Source organism: Sitodiplosis mosellana, unplaced genomic scaffold (genome assembly GCF_009176505.1).
Source record: "Sitodiplosis mosellana isolate CC-2019 unplaced genomic scaffold, AAFC_SMos_1.0 Smas_scaffold_1520, whole genome shotgun sequence".
Lineage (NCBI taxonomy): Eukaryota > Metazoa > Arthropoda > Insecta > Diptera > Cecidomyiidae > Sitodiplosis > Sitodiplosis mosellana.
This window is the reverse complement of record NW_022596762.1, coordinates 1-13,943: the sequence shown is the minus strand read 5'-3', so window position 1 is coordinate 13,943 and position 13,943 is coordinate 1. Positions and strand designations below refer to the sequence as shown.

The window sequence follows — 13,943 nt, the reverse complement described above, 5'->3', positions numbered from 1 at the left end:
TTTGGTTGAAATTTTCCAGATAGTCCAGACTGCGATCATGTGACATGTTACATTAGAAGTGGTCCAAAAAATAAAAGTGTCAATTGTTTGTCATTTTCCGGGGTTTAATCGTTAGTTTGCCTTCTAAAAATAAGATTGCAGTTGTCATATTGATATCACCTCTGAAAAAAACCTATTGCAAATTTTTCTACCATTTCTAATGGTTTGACGCTTCTGGTGCAAGCGAAAGTCGCACATTGGTGCATAGTGACATCATTCATTGGGTCATTACTTCAACATAAAAGAGGAATATGCGTAAAACCACTAGGAGTGTGGAAAAGTAACAAGTTTTGGAATATTTCTTTCATTTTTAAATCTATTTCATCATTTGGAGTTTTGCATTTTTGCAATATTCCACCTCCCTCCACCTTTCGGTAACTAAAAGTCTACAATACATTGAATCTGAAGAGATTTCAGAAAAAGCATGGATGATTTTGCTTTCACCACCACATGTATTTATCGATGTATCAAGGTTCCATTTGATTTAAGGTCGTTTTTGTCTTTTATGTGTCGGACAATAGTTTCATTTGCCAGACAAATATTTTCATACTGAAATTAGATTAATTAGTCGAACTTATTATCAATTTTTTTTTGAAGAAGAGAAAATTTCAATGAAATAATATTCAAACATTTTTTTGCATCATTCAGTATTGTGTCATATTTGTATTCCAGAGAATCCACCCCGATGAGAATATTAATAGAATATAATTTTGTGTATTGACTTTCTTTTTCTACTGCTTTCTTCTTTTTTTATTGTTTAATTTGACCCTGGAACGCACTGGGTCGCACATTTTCTGGAAGAATTTTGTTAAACGGGCCAAATAAATAGCGAAATTCGAAAACGACATAACAAAATATGCCTTATTTGCATTATTCAATTCGTTAAAATTGTGTTCATATTTCTGAAAATAAACAATGAAAATAGTTATTGATATTGATGCGCGAAAATAAACTTCATTATTACTGGGTATATAAAGATGGATGTGTTGTCTATAAAATCATCAGTTGGTTTCAGTAAATTGAATTGTAAAGATGAAGTCGTTATTTGTGATTTTTATTTGTGCCAGCATACAGGTAAATTATCAAAATTACAGTTGAGAAGATATACTGTGCTCAACAATTTAAATTATATATAAACTTACTGAAACATTATTATCAATTCAACCAGTAGTTTGAGAAGAACTTTGCCTATGGATTACCATTAATACAAAATCAATTGGTTTTATATCAATTTATATTTTACTCTTGGTCCATCGTCATCGTTCTTCACTTCGAATTTATTTGGCGAGAAAATTCAATGAATCTGTTTTTTTGTAGCAACAATTGTGGGCTCAACTACCTGGCCAACCGGGAGGACCAGGTATGTAAATTAAGACTTAACAACATATTTTATAACAATAGATGCATTGGCTAATAATATATCGAAAATCTAAATCTGTAGGTGGACCCGGTGGACCTGGCGGACCTGGTACAATATAAAACATATTTATTAGGGGATATTTTGGACGTGGGGAATTATGCACACGTCCATTTTTCGCCGAATTTGAATAATTTCAACCATGCAAACGGCTGTCATAGTCCAATCTTATATTTTATGAAAAATTGACGCATCCCGTGTGGAAAAAAATGACTGACTGGCTGACTTTAGATTCAGTTGACTGTAGTTGATTGAGTTTATGTTTTTGTATGAAGAAAATCACTTTGTCCCAAAATAAGCAATTTATGTTGACTTCTAACTTTAAATGATTTCAGTTAACTTTGAAAGACTTACACTACACGTTGTACTGAAATGTCAATCAAAGAAAGTCATTTTTGTCCGAAATTAGTTAACTGACTGGTCAGTTACAATATTCCCACACGGGATGTGAATGTATTGTTAGTAGACTGTCCCAAAATAAATTGAGGTCATGATATTGGTGCTGCTCCGGCGTTTTATGAAAAAGGATCACGAAAAAATAAGATTGCAGGTATCAGCAACCCATTCTGAGGTTCGCTACTACTCCCGCATTTCAGTTTTCTGAACACCTTGCTTCCTCAAAAATTCACAAAATAACCCGTGGAGCGAAAGGGACAGCCAAACTTCGATCCCGATATATGGAAGCATATGTTCGCACGCCCCCAACGAAGAAGTTGGCAGTGCCCGATTTCATCTATCTGCTCCATTTTTCAAAATAGACTGAATATTTTTTTCTGAAAATCAGTCTATTTCTAAATTTGGGATTGACCTCGGATTTTGCAATTATCACCATTCCCAGATCTGTTTGGCACAAAACGACGGGAAATGCAAAATAAATAACATTTCCGGCGAGAAATATTAGAAGAAAAAAACACACTTTCCTGTACAAAAGTACTGGAAAAAGAAAGAAATATGAAATTTGCCCATTTTTCACATTTTCCATAAAAAATCAACTGAATGTCACTAATTTAACGGTTCTGACAACATGTTCCCACCTAACTTTTGACAAAAAAAATCCTACGCATCACACTACCCCGCCTGATTGTGAGAACAGTTCAATTAGTGACATTCAATTGATTTTGCATGAAAAATGTGAAAAATGGGCAAATTTAATATTTCTCCCTATTTCCAGTACTTTTGTACGGGAAGTGTGTTGTTTCCCCATATTTCTCGCCGGGAATGTTATTTATTTTGCATTTCTCGTCGTTTTGTGCCAAACAGATCTGGGAATAGTGATAATTGCAAAATCCGAGGTGAATCCCAAATTTAGAAATGGACTGATTTTCAGAAGAAAAATATTCAGTCTACTATTTTGAAAAATGGAGAAGATAGATGAAATCGGACACTGCCAACTTCTTCGTTGGGGGCGTGCGAACATATGCTTCCATACATCGGGATCGGAGTTTGGCTGTACCTTTCGCTCCACGGGTCATTTTATGAATTTTTGAGGAAGAAAGGTGTTCAGAAAACAGAAATGCGGAAGTAGTAGCGAATCTCAGAATAGGTTTCTGATAACCGCAACCCTTTTTCATAAAACGCCGGAGCATCACCAAAATCACGACCACAATTTATTTTGGGACAGTCTTATTGTTAGCTCTCTTCATCAAGACCATTTGAAATGAATGTCTATACACAAAATATCTCTACATAGTTCTGCTACAATAGAAGACATGGAACTTCATTTGCTATGCGTTCGCATACACATTTTGCATACCGTATGTCTTACTTATAGTTATAATAGTATTGCATACAGTATGCAAAATGTGTATGCGAACGCATAGCAAATGAAACGCTATGAGTATATCCGTAGTCAAATCCATGTGTGCAAATGTATGAATCCGTTTTTTGTGTGTAGAATATTTTTATCGACTGTTTTTCGAATAAAAAAGAAACCCTTCCCCTATTAATAATTAATAACATGATGATAACTGCAATATGTTCTGTGTAACATATTAATAACATATCGAAAATCTAAATCTATAGGTGGCCCAGGAGGACCTGGTGGGCCAGCACAACCACCTGGTAAGTACAGATATTCGTTTTGCTATATATGTTAAACCGGGACCCAAAGCAGACTTTTGTTGTGACATATCTCGAGAATGGACTATTACATCGAGTTGAAAGTTTGAATTAGTCAACATTTTGGAAAAGTCGTCAATTTTCTTGAAAATTACATGAAAAGGCGCTTGGGTCCAATAAAGCCCGAAGCATGTGATTTGTTAGTTTTTTGAAGCATGGGTCTCGGGTTAGTTGTATGGTAATATCTTAATAGCGCTATTGATATATTATTCTACTAATTGGGATATTCAATGCGTTATTAATATAAAGATATGTTGATAATGATTTATTTTCCATACGACTGTAGGTTTACCCGGAGGACCTGGAGGACCTGGTACGCACCATATAGATTAAAACTTAATAACCAGTGTTTGGTTGAGATAACATCTTAAGATGAGATAACCAGATAAGATAGATAAGATATTGTCTTTTATCTTATCTAGATGAAAATTTCATTTTGCGTATTTATCTTATCTTTATCTTTTCTTCATATTTTTCCAATTATCTATTGTCAAATTTTAGATAAATTTCAAGATAAATGAACAATGAAGGCTCCATAAGTAGATCAGGCGCAACATATACCAAATGGATACCATGGTGAACTCGTGTTGGGTATATAGTGTATACTCTAAATTCGCCTTCGAATGTTAAAAATTTCATCCCCAACACTTTCGATGCATTTTTCTCCCCTTAAAACTCAATTTGGCAAATAGGTTCCCACGAAAGTTGCGCCTGGTCCCACAAATTTCATTGGTACATAGTGTTTGCCTCCCATGTTGACCCAGTGCCTGCCCTTCAACAGAGGTCAAAATTGAAGAAGTACAAAAACCACCCCAAAGTGGGTAAATCTTACTCCTCAACCCCAACTCAATTGCATTTTTGGATTCCTCGTCGAAAATTGGCTATACCTCGCGAAGATCAGTTTTTGATAAAACCTCTCACTTTGGCTATTTTTCTGTACATTTATATGGATTTTTTGCGTTTTTTCAGTTTTCTCTCCATAACTCGTACCCCATATGCGATGGAACAGAACTTTGTTCTCGTCTTAATATTGTTTTCACAAATTTTGAAATTTGTCTTGTTTTTCACACACTCAAATAAAAAAGAAAGCCTTCTGCCGGTGCCGGATCTGGGCACGTGCAAGCCGTGCCGGCACGAGAATACGGGGCGGCACGAGTCTGAAGTAGAAAACTCAATACATTGGGGCGGCAAAAGAAAGATTTGCAGGGCGGCACTGCTTCCGACCAATTCCCAGATTCGGCACCGCCTTCCCCCATTAATAATTGATTACATAATAGTGACTGCAATCTGTGTGACATAACATAATGATAGATATATTGGCTAAAAACATATCGAACATCTAAATCTGTAGGTGGCCCTGGAGGACCTGGAGGGCCAACATCCACTCAAGCACCTGGTAAGTACAGATATTCGTTTTGCTATATATGTTAAACCGGGACCCAAAGCAGACTTTTGTTGTGACATATCTCGAGAATGGACTATTACATCGAGTTGAAAGTTTGAATTAGTCAACATTTTGGAAAAGTCGTCAATTTTCTTGAAAACTACATGAAAAGGCGCTTGGGTTCAATAAAGCCCGAAGCATGTGATTTGTAAGTTTTTTGAAGCATGGGTCTCGGGTTAGTTGTATGGTAATATCTTAATAGCGCTATTGATATATTATTCTACTAATTGGGATATTCAATGCGTTATTAATATAAAGATATGTTGATAATGATTTATTTTCCATACGACTGTAGGTTTACCCGGAGGACCTGGAGGACCTGGTACGCACCATATAGATTAAGATTTAATAACATATTTTATTAGGGTATATTTTGGATGTGGTGAATTATGGACATGTTGATTTTTCGCCGGATTTGTATAATTTCAACCATGCAAACGGCTGTCGAGAGTAATGTTTCCATTTAAAATTGACACATATGAATGTATCGTTAGCTCTCTTCATCACGACCATTTGAAATGAAGGCCTAGAATATTTTTTTATCGACTCTTCTCGTCTTAATATTGTTTTAACAAATTTTAAAAAATTTCTTGGTTTTAGTATATTTAAATGAAACACCAAAGAAAGATTTTTTTAAAGTGTAACATCGGCAGAGAATTTTTCGAAGTGAAACACCGCGTGTTACATTTCAATAAAATTTGTTTTCCATGATTCACTTTGAAAAACGTTAGCGCTGGTGTTTCGTTTGTAAATACTTGTTGGATGGTGTTTCGGTTCAAGGAATGCATGATAATTTTATTGATAAGGAATGCGAATTTCGATGTGGTGATAACATCAATGGATTGGGCACATGAAATACTGTTCCAGAATCGAGAAAAAAAATTTAAAACCTCGGAGCGCCGGTGTAATTACATTGGTTTATATGGTAAAATCTAGACATGGCCAAAACTGGGATTGTTTCGGCAAGAATAATGTGTCCATCGCTCCCAAACCCTTACGTATACAAATTGATGGCTTCCCATTGAGCTATCATTCAACCAGCTCGGAAGTTCCTATTCCCTCGGACGCCGAAAACTCATGCTATTTCGTTCACACTTACGTGCAATTTTTACCCGTATTGTTATACACGTCAACAAAGCAGTCTGCTTCACCGTAGAAAAGTAGTGCGCAGTATGGAAACAAGAACGTACATGTTTTGGCAACGTGGCTTCACTAGTGATTATGAATGAAAGTAATTTATTGTTACATTTCTCATTACGATCATTCATAATCGCTATAATGCAACGTTGCCGAAACCTGAACGTTCTTGTTCGTTACTGCGCACTTCTTTTCTACGGTGAAGCAGACTGCTTCGTTGATGTGTATAACAATACGGGTAAAACACCGGCGCTCCGAGGTTTTCATACAAACTTCCCATGAAGACGATCCGAAACAGGCAAAAATCGAAAAAAAAATTAAATTTTCTTTTCGATCCTGGAACAGTATTTCATGTGACCAATCCATTGGTGTTATCACCACATCGAAATTCGCATTCCTTATCAATAAAATTATCATGCATTCCTAGAACCGAAACACCATCCAACAAGTATTTACAAACGAAACACCAGCGCAAACGTTTTTCAAAGTGAATCATGGAAAACAAATTTTATTGAAATGTAACACGCGGTGTTTCACTTCGAAAAATTTCCTGCCGATGTTACACTTTAAAAAAATCATTCGTTTTTGTATCATTCATATATATTCCCAGAATATGTCTTGTTTCCAATCTCACCCGTTCACATAATAGTCACTGCAATCTGTGTGACATAACATAATGATAGATATATTGGCTAAAAACATATCGAACATTTAAATCTGTAGGTGGCCCTGGAGGACCTGGAGGACCTGGAGGGCCAACATCTACTCAAACACCTGGTAAGTACAGATATTCGTTTTGCTATATATGTTAAACCGGGACCCAAAGCAGACTTTTGTTGTGACATATCTCGAGAATGGACTATTACATCGAGTTGAAAGTTTGAATTAGTCAACATTTTGGAAAAGTCGTTAATTTTCCTGAAAATTGCGTCAAAAATGATTTGTTAGTTTTTTTGAAGCAAAGGTTTCGAGTTAATAGTAGTATGTTGATATCTTATTAGCGCTATCAACATATTATTCTACTAATTGGCAAGACCAATGCGCTATTAATTTTAAGATATGTTGATATTAATCAGGAGGGCGACATAAGCGTACATCACTGATGTACTGCGTAGTGTGTTTCGCCACTCATTGAATGCTCCGCATCAAGCATATGGCCTTAAGAGTAATGAAGAGTCGCATGGAATTCTTTGAAATCAATCATCAATGGCAGTGTTGAATTCCTGTGAAAATGGAATCCGATGTGAGTGAATTTCGATCATGGCATGGAGTGAGATAAAAAAAAATCAACAGCAAAAAATGTAAACATTTTGACACAAGTGAAAGTTTTTTTTTCGAATTGAGTTTTTGGTGATATTTGTGGTTCCTTCTCTCGCTCGCTCATTTGTTGTTTTATTGACAAACATTACATACGGTTTTTCCAGTGAATTCAAAATTACCATTGCCATTTTACCAACATTTTTCAAACATTTTGCCGAAAACACGAAAAACGTTCGGTAATTCGTCGAATTGCCGAATTTACTTTTAATTTTCCCGATTTGATTTTGAGTTAGCATGTAAACTTGATATGTGATTCTAATAATCACGAATTTTATTGTTATGAGTGGTTATGAGTGCCTAAAGTGGATAAAATTTAGTATGAACAATTTGATGATCGTGAACATCAATATTGGTGATTGGTGTGTTTTAGTTTCTCACCACTGCGGGAGTACTGGGCGCTGCCAAGCAATTTTTTTGACGTCGCCCCACTGATAATAATTTAAATGGACCTCCTTTCTAATCGGAAATTTCCCGATTTTCGTCGCAATTCCTGCCGTCCCGATTATTGAACCGAATTCCCTACTCGGACCGAAATTCTCCCGATTTACAGCACATTTTCCCGCTTTGACTTTTTTCGAAAAATTTCTTCATAATAATATGAATAAAACCAATTATTTAATTCAAGAATTTGCATAAAATACTAACGGTCAATTTATGTTGTTGGGGTTAAATGGTCAATTTATGTTCTACTTTTCCATACAAAATTTTTAACCCCCGGGGGTTAACTTTAACTTTTGACAAATATTTAATCCCCAGGGATTAAAAGTGCGAGTTAAAGAACATAAATTGACCGTTAACCCGAGGGTTAGCATTTTAACTTTAACCCCCGGGGGTTAAATATTAACTTTTAACCCTCGGGTTAAATATTTAACCCCAACAACATAAATTGACCGTGTACAGTGTACACTTAATTTAAACATACAGATGTGTTGTGAGTATAATCAATATCTTCCTTCATCAGAATTCAAATTAGTAAATATACAGTGCCTCTCAATAGTTTGAGACCACATTGAGATCTATTATTTCCAAGTTTTCTCGTCACATTCGCTTTAGCGGCCAAATTTATGAAAACTCATTGAATTTGGAAAATTACCGATTTCGGTACATTTTTCCCACTTTAGAGCTACGAAATTCCCGACTTGAGCTGAAATCGATCTGGGAGGCTTATTAATCATTATTTATTTTACATACGATTGTAGTTGTACCCGGAGGACCTGGAGGGCCAACATCTACTCAAGCACCTGGTAAGTATTACCAGTTATTCGTTTTGCTATATGTTAAACCGAGACTCAAAGCAGACTTTTATGTCACAATATCTCGAAAATGTATTATTATATCGAGTTGAAAGTTTAAATTGGTCAACATTTTGGAAAAGTCGTACATTTTTCTGAAAATTGCGTCAAAAATGATTTGTTAGTTTTTTGAAGCAAAGTTTTCGAGTTTTAGTAGTATGTTAATATCTTATTAGCCAACCATCGCTAGTATTCTGCATAATATTAAACGCACCCATTCATTTTTCATTGTTTTCAAATTTCGCGCGAAAAAATTACATTAGGTTCCCATTAAGAATGGACGCGTTTAGTATTATGTGACTTGTGGCTGTTGTGCATTTACGTTTGACACTAGCAGTCGTAGTTATTAGCGCTATTAACATATTATTCTATTAATTGGGAAAACCAATGCGCTATTAATATTAATATATGTTAATGATATTTTATTTTACATACGACTGTAGGTCCAATCGGTCCCTCATCTACAACTGCACCTGTGCTATTGGTACCCAAAAAGCCAGTACAATGCGGCTCAATGAGCACTAATTTGAGGTTTGGAAAAACATAAATCTGAATATCGACCATTGAAAGTTGGATCGATCATCTCCGAATTGGCTGAAAATTGGCATGGAGACTTGTTTTCGATAGAAAATGAGAAAACCAAAATGTATCGATGGGGTTATAAAAAACTCCAAAACCATGCCCCTATGTCTCCATTGAGGCCTCCAAAAATGGGTTCATAGTTAGAAAAAGTGAAATATCTCAAATAGGTGTCATATTTTTTTCGATTTTTTCTTCACGTCAAAAGATAGCCCATGTCGCGCCGCATAAGATAAGAAAATGAAATCCCGTGTGTAGCCTGACTAAATTCGTTATTTTGATCTCGGCGGGTGAATCATATCTTAATTTTCATCGTTTTTGTCGGTAAAACGGTCAAAAATGGCCTCTCGCGATCTTTTTGACTGAAAAAACTACTATTTCTTCGCCAAAATACATGAGCTTGAGACCATTTGAACATCGGTTTACCTATAAATCTCTTCTGAAATCGACATTTCTTCATAGAACAAGCGAATGGATATAATCTGCATACAAAATCACACTTATGGCATAGAAAACTCATCTAAAATGCACTGTTATGAGTCTATTTCCACGTACTTTTGGACGAGAAATCGATTTGGAGTTATCACAACGCTGTCAGAAGGGTTTGAATGGTAAAAAAATGGCCCTGTTCTAGCTTTTGTTTTCAACTTGCAATATTTTATGCAGAAAATCACATTTTGTACTTCAAAAATGCCTTGTTCTGTATTCCAACATAAATGGCTTTTATTTTCTGAAGAAACAAACAAAAATATACCAACTTCTCTATAATTTTCAGCCAATTCGGAGATGGTCGATCCGACTTTCAAATGATTTCGTGTGGAATGGTCAATATATTAATTCGATTATTTTTCGTGTTTGGTTTGCATGTTTAAGTCCATTTCATCAATTTTCAAGCGGAATGACCAAGTTATCATAATTTGGCACATAGAAAACTTTGAATAATTCTGCGGTCAAATTGTTTCCATCTTCCACGCATTTCATCCCAATATTTGAATTTAACATTCGTTATAAGTTCGTGGATATGTCTGAACATTGGGCCAGCAGTTATGAATTTGACGTTTTTTTTTGTATGAAATATTTGGAAAAAAGTTTAAAAGAATGCAAAAACTGATTTGCGAAATATTATTATGTTCAATCGTGTGAATATCGAATGTATTCTCAACATTTCCGGTAGAAAAACACGACGAAAAATATTGCGAATCGAACTGATGAATGCGGGTTCGGAATATATTCCGAGTACCAGCGGAGAAAAAAAAATTCGTTTGGTTTCAATTCAAAACTTCTCTTTTTCGAACTGTGAATTCTGATCAATGCCCATTTTCCATTTCATTTTCAACACCAGAGATTATACGATAAATTATGACTCGGTAACGAATGCATGTGGAGCGATAGCGTTTCGTGAGATGCCAGCCGTGCAACGGCTCCGAGAGTATATAAACATGGTGCAACGAGATTTGACTCTGGATAATATACGACGCTTTGCTCGGTATAACATAAAAATCAGTGCTGATACCAGCATTCCGGCCGCCGACAAAAGTAAACGAATGATGAATGAAAAAAAGATTATCGATGACGCTATCACCAATTATAGGACTACCGCTAGCGAGTACCTTGCCGTTGTGAATGATTTGGCGATGAAAATCGATACCACGCCGGCGATCCAACAGTGTCAACAGCTATCCCAATCGGCAGTCGTTGATCAATTGAGCAATGCCAACGCACTGATCGCCATACCACAAGAAATATGTGACCAATTCAATTCCATTCTCGCTACATTCCAGAATGCATTGAGCGTAGCCTATCGAAAAATTGGCGCAACATCTCCATTCTAATTAATAAATCTTTCTATGTTTCTTCGTTTTCTTCAATAAATAGTACAGTCAACATAGTTATTTTCGTTTCTTTTCTATAATTTTTGTATTTTGATTGTCATTTTATTTCTATTTATTAATAGGCTAATGCTGGATTTATATGAAAAAGGATTTCGTTGGGCAGCTATGTTTATTTTTACTTCGAATTGCTTCAAACTTGGTTCCGAATACTTTTTTAATGAAAAAAATCCTATTCCCATACTTTTGAACAACTTTCAGCTTGAAACACATATAACTTCCGAACAAAATTGGTCTATTTTTGGACGAAAATCGAAGATTTTGTACGGAAGGTACCCTCATTTATTTATTTATTACGAAGCCTCCATTTATGCCAATATATGTTCACAGTAAGCAGAGAATATGCTTCAGAGAGAGAGAGACCCAATACGGCATATATTCCGCCCATGGTGCATCTTTTGCAAAGAGAATACAGTCATGGGAGGGATGATATAAAAGTGGAAGTTTCATATCAGAATTGGTTCCGGGAAACCATAGCAAAACCGGCCTGATTCTGGAGAACCAGGGGAAATACAATGATGAGTGTGAGAGTAATGGGAAAAAAATCAAATGAAAAATCTGATTGGATAAGAAATTTCATAACAATGATCCGAGAATTCGCGGTTTGAAAAACGTAGAAAAATTCACTGCGTAGAACGTAACAGATGCTTTAGATTATTTTTAAACGCGACTAGAGGTTTAGAATTTCTAATTTCGACCGGTATGCTATTCCAAAAGTTAGTTGCAGAGAAACTAAATGCGCGAGTATCAAATGCAGTACGCTGATTGAAGTTTATGCGAAGATTATCTGGATAACGCGACGATTCACCATTACGAACGCACATGTGCTTCAGGTACTCAGGCGAACAATTTGACAACTGCTTGAATATCAAGAATGCCGAGTGCAGTTTTGCTCTGCTTTCAGGAGTCAATCTATTCAAACGCTCACGATATTCAGTAACATGATCATTACGTTTTAGTCCGTAAATGTATCGAATCTTGTCGTTATCAGCAACAAGATCACGGTGCACCTAGTTTTGGGTGCTGTGGTCGCCCCAGCCGTATGTTACAACGTTTTCATAATCCATTATGGGATCTATCAGAGTTAAAACCATATCACGTTTGACGTGATTGGGTATAAAGTGTTTAGTGTGACGGATGCGATTCAACACGCCATACACTTTTTGCAATTTACATCTTGTAACTAGCTTCCATCATATCAAAAAGTATGTACTGTGGTATTTTACTCGGTAGTGTTGAACACGAATCAGGGTACCGTTCACTTCAAATTATTTTTTATTATTCTGTGTGAGAAAAATTGAAAACGGTTCCAAACATCCAAATAGTTTAAAAACTGCATACACCAGTCGAATTTACTGTCATGAGAAATTGTGTTACTACAATAGCAATCGAGTAGCAACTTCAATATCGTATAATTAATAAGATGAAAAGTGAACCATTCGATTCGTACTGAGCCCATAATTTGATTCAACCATATTCAATGTGTAATGTGTAACAGGACCAAAGACATTGAACCAAAGAAAGCATGAATTGAAAAGTTTTGATTTTCAATCCGTTTGGTTCTGTCCTTTTTTTATTCTTTCATTTATAAATTGTTCGGTTTTGCTTGCAAAAGATGAGACGTACATCCGTAATCATTCTCCTAGTTAAGGCTTGTATCATTGATATAAGTGTTTAGGTGAATTTTGAATAAATTTTCTCGCATATTTTTCAAAGTTAGCCCAACATATCAGTCCAATTACAGCATCTAGTAACAAGGAAGATTTATTGAGAGAATATTCAGAAAACGGTATGCTACGTGATATCTCGTTGTTTTGATCGTAATTCTTATAATATAAAACGAATCAAATCCATTCCGTTCCATTTATTTATTTAGGCAACTTAACTGGCGTTCAAAAACTTATTGCTGAAGGAGTTAATGTTAATGCTGAAGACGCATATAAAAATACACAGGGGGTTTGTAGATTGAAACACAAGCACACTAGCGCCGCAGTTTGCCCCACAATATCATATACGGCAAGCTACAGAACTATTCATTCAGTATATATCATGTAGCTCAACTGTCAATCTGTAATCCCCCTGAAAATACACCACTTCATCACGCAGCTTCTGAGGGAGAAGTCGTTCACACATATCCATCAAATTCCTATTTTTATTTCATTTTTTCTCATTATCTTTCCACAACATTAGAAGGTAGTTCGGGCTCTTATTGAAAATGGTGCAAAACTAGATGCTGCATACATTTATAAACAGACACCACTTCATTTCGCAGCTAAAATTGGTGAATCGTTCACACACCTTGATTGAAAATGTACCTTTTCATAGGCGTCTCTCTCTTCCTATTCAGGTCATGAGAAGGTAGTTCGTACTCTTCTTGAAAATGGTGCAAAAGTAGATGCTGTATATCTATAAATTGACACCCCGTCAACTCACACCGTTGCTGCAAGAGCATTACCACTAGCGACACCTTGTGGCACTAAAAAATTCTGTGTGTTACAATGTATTTTTCAACACATTACAATCGGTGCCACCAGGATCGCCTATGGTATATTGCTGTTGCAGCAACCTTGTGCGTCAACTAGCCGAAGAATGGGGTGAGATTTCACAATTTCGTGAGAACTGAAATTGCAAATTGATGAAATTTTATAATTTTATTTCAATGTACACCACAGGCCATAAGTTTGGATACCCCTATGAAACGTTTGTTT

At 35.8% G+C, this 13,943-nt stretch overlaps 1 protein-coding gene across 1 annotated transcript; it reads left to right on the top strand.

The window, feature by feature from the left end:
* The first annotated feature begins 1,071 nt into the window (after window positions 1-1,071).
* Window positions 1,072-10,156, top strand: LOC129571179 (cuticle collagen 2-like). Its single transcript, XM_055450943.1, has 10 exons — window positions 1,072-1,113; window positions 1,357-1,399; window positions 1,481-1,507; window positions 3,479-3,517; window positions 3,861-3,887; window positions 4,926-4,970; window positions 5,314-5,340; window positions 6,879-6,932; window positions 8,675-8,719; window positions 10,122-10,156. The coding sequence occupies exons 1-10, from the start codon at window positions 1,072-1,074 to the stop codon at window positions 10,154-10,156; spliced, it is 384 nt and encodes a 127-aa protein (XP_055306918.1).
* Window positions 10,157-13,943: the final 3,787 nt, after the last annotated feature.